This window comes from Prunus dulcis, unplaced genomic scaffold (genome assembly GCF_902201215.1).
Source record: "Prunus dulcis unplaced genomic scaffold, ALMONDv2, whole genome shotgun sequence".
NCBI lineage: Eukaryota > Viridiplantae > Streptophyta > Magnoliopsida > Rosales > Rosaceae > Prunus > Prunus dulcis.
Window position 1 is genome coordinate 2826 of NW_023010453.1, and position 3207 is coordinate 6032.

A 3207-nucleotide genomic window follows, 5' to 3' on the forward strand; every position below is an offset into this window, starting at 1 on the left:
GTGGTTGTCACCAACCAAGTGGTGGATTTTATTGGGCCACATGATGGAGTGAATGGGGTGAGGTTGGGAAACTTGGAGTCCCTGGACACATCAGGCAGACGGGTGAGTCCCGCTTTGGGACTGGCTTGGGCACATTGCATAAATTCAAGAGTGTTCTTGGCAAGACATGAGCAATCTATTGAGGTTGACATTCGTACTGCTCCTTCAACAAGTATATGTAGTCAAACACATAGGACATTTCACCTTGTATTTGCCCCACATCTGGCCTATGCATCGGCCGAATTTGTAATAAAAAAAGAAGGTATAGTCGGAGTATCACAGTAACTGTGTAATATAGGAATTCTAAGAACTTTAATGTTTTGGATCCATTTGGAATTACATTCCAGTCCCTTTAATTTAGCACTCAAATTATAATTGCAATCAGGAAGCAATACCAGTACAATAAAAGGTCAATATAATAGCAATCTGTCAGCAATACAGCATGCTGTAGCAATGCAACCCAAATCAGCATGCTGTAGCAATGCAACCCAAATAATGCAAATTTAAAAGAATTCCCATTCAACATAACACGAAACCCACCACAAATAAAAGTTGAGTTCACATGACCTACCAAAGCAACACAAATCTTATTGTCTAAGATACATTGCGCAATGGAATATTGTTTTTACAGGTGCTTTTATTGTGGCCTTCGGAACCGCACCTTGAGCACTTTCTTCTAATGCTGCCCTCTCCTTGCGAGGGAATTCTTAACTTCTTTCGTCTGCCTGGCATGACCCTTGCCATGGGAGGCAGCACAACTCGACTTCGAACATCTTCAGGAGTATCCCACATTCCGTGAGGTTGTACCGGGTAGATGCTATCCGAATAAGCATCCATCCAGGTTTTCCGAGTGTAATACCGAGAAGCCTTTGCATATACACTTACTTTCAAGAAGCAGCAAACTGCAACTACATGCTTGCAAGGTAGCTGCTCAAGCTGAAACTTTCTACAACTACAACTGTTGTTCGTCAAATCTACGAGGCCGTCCATATCACCGTCCAAAACATTATATTGTGCATTATTAACTTTAACCACATTCATCCTTGCAGCATCCTCCAACCTGTTCCTCAACTTCTTCTCTCCAAAATTGGGGCACAATGTTGTTGTGCAATTCAAAGCCAACTCACGACGTTCGGTGAACCATTTCACAAGGAGATTAACAATTTCCCCTATCAAATGAACCACTGGCAGCATTCTTGCAAACCTAAGGTCTGAGTTGATTGACTCCGCAATATTTGTTGTCATTACATTGTAGCGGCGTCCATCCATGTGAGCTCTAGACCACTTATGTAACCCTGCCTCTTCAAGATATTGAGCAACATGTTCCATTACATTGTAGCGGCGTCCATCCATGTGAGCTCTAGACCACTTATGTAACCCTGCCTCTTCAAGATATTGAGCAACATGTTCCTTTCGCTTGATCTTGCGAAAATGACAATCAAATTCAGCAATGGAATAAGATTTTGCAGCCTTCTCAAAGTGCATAAGTATGTGATCACGCTTTTTCAACTTGCAAGTGCGTTTCATGTTCCCCTTCATATGATAAAAGCATATGCCATGTTGTGCAGTTGGAAAAATTTTGTTCCACACATTCTCTATGCTAACATTGCGATCAGAAATAATAGCAAGATTGGGACACTCACCAATGGCTTCATGAAGTTTAGTGAAAAACCAATGCCATGATGCATCCGTCTCCAAATCCCCGATCCCAAAAGCAAGAGGATATATATTTAGATTACCATCGAATGCATTTGCTACAAACATAACACCCTTGTACTTGGATTTTAAATGAGTGGCATCCACGGCTATAACTGGGCGCATGGAAGAAAGGAACCCTCTAATACATGCGCCAACCGCCATAAATAAATACACAAAGTGATTGTTCTCATCAGTTCGGATGTCTGTTTTTGTGCCGGGATTCATACGCTCCAATTCATAGCAATAAGCTGGAAGGATATAATACGCCTCCTCCGCTGATCCTCTAATGGACAATAGAGCTAACTCCCTTGCTTTCCAAGCTTTCGAATAATGGATGGTGCAACCAAAGTTGTGTTTCACATCTCTCATAATGTCACTTGGTGTGTATATTGTCCGACAATCCTTCAACTATCTGTCGTGATATGCATACTATGAACTACATCATTTGTCAGTCCTTTATCTTCTATACTCACGAGTAAGGGAGCTAGTTTTGAAGGTGTTACCTCGGAATTGTACTTCATAAAAAAATTGACATCATCATCGTCCTCAATCTTTATTTGCTTCCACTCATTCGAGGCCACCAAAACTGAGAATTTTAAGCAAATCTTGTCTTCCCTGATGTTTGTATTACCAATCTGATGCACACGGTCCAACAGTTCAGCAAATTTGATGGTCCGTGGAACTATTAAGCTTTTTGAGTCACCCCCTTCGTATTTGCACATCTTCTTCGAGGTGACCCATTTTCCATTGTAGCACACGAGAATAACAATTGTCTCCATTTCTGACCATGACAAAACAACATTTCATTAACACAATAATATAACCACAATAAACATACAATACACTAGCAATATAACCACAATGAAATAGCAATATAAGCACAATATAGAGGCACTATAATAGCAACATAACAGCAATACGACTGTAAAATAAGAGGAACACAACCACAGTACACTAGTAACACATCAGAATCACACTATTCAAATCTACTACATCAAATGGAAAATCCCAAGTTTCAAGATTCACATATCCAGACCAATCTAAATGGAATTGGTACAAACCCAGATGAATGAGCATGAATATTCAACAAAACCTAACCCAAATGCATTAAAGCCAAAACGAATTTAACACAAACCCAAACAATCAAACTATAACTCATTTCACATAATCCCACTGATATTAACAAAATAACCATCAACACTACCTTTTCAGGGTCGGCAATCCACTAGAGCTTCAAGGTTGCAAGCAGCTATTCAGAAGACATAGCTAAAGGGAAGGGTTCGCGATTCCAAACAGAGACCAACAGATCGAATAGGGGAGAAAGAGATAACGAAGCTACAGAGAGCAACAGATCGAGTAGGGGAGAAAGAGATAACGAAGCTACAGAGATAAACGGCTGCGCTATGACAAAGAGAGCAAAGAGAGAGACAGAGAGTTGTGCTAGAGAGAGAGAGAGAGAGCCAAGATAGA

General features: G+C 40.6%; 1 protein-coding gene across 1 annotated transcript; it reads right to left on the reverse strand.

Annotated features, from left to right (window-relative positions):
• Positions 1–633: 633 nt before the first annotated feature.
• On the reverse strand, positions 634–2106 carry LOC117613637. The gene has a single exon (XM_034342232.1). The coding sequence runs from the start codon at positions 2104–2106 to the stop codon at positions 634–636; it is 1473 nt and encodes a 490-aa protein (XP_034198123.1).
• Between the last annotated feature and the right edge of the window lie 1101 nt (positions 2107–3207).

What these genes read in the sequence shown, in the direction of transcription:
- LOC117613637 (XM_034342232.1), bottom strand. Translation starts at nt 2,106, where the DNA reads ATGAGAGATGTGAAACACAACTTTGGTTGCACCATCCATTATTCGAAA.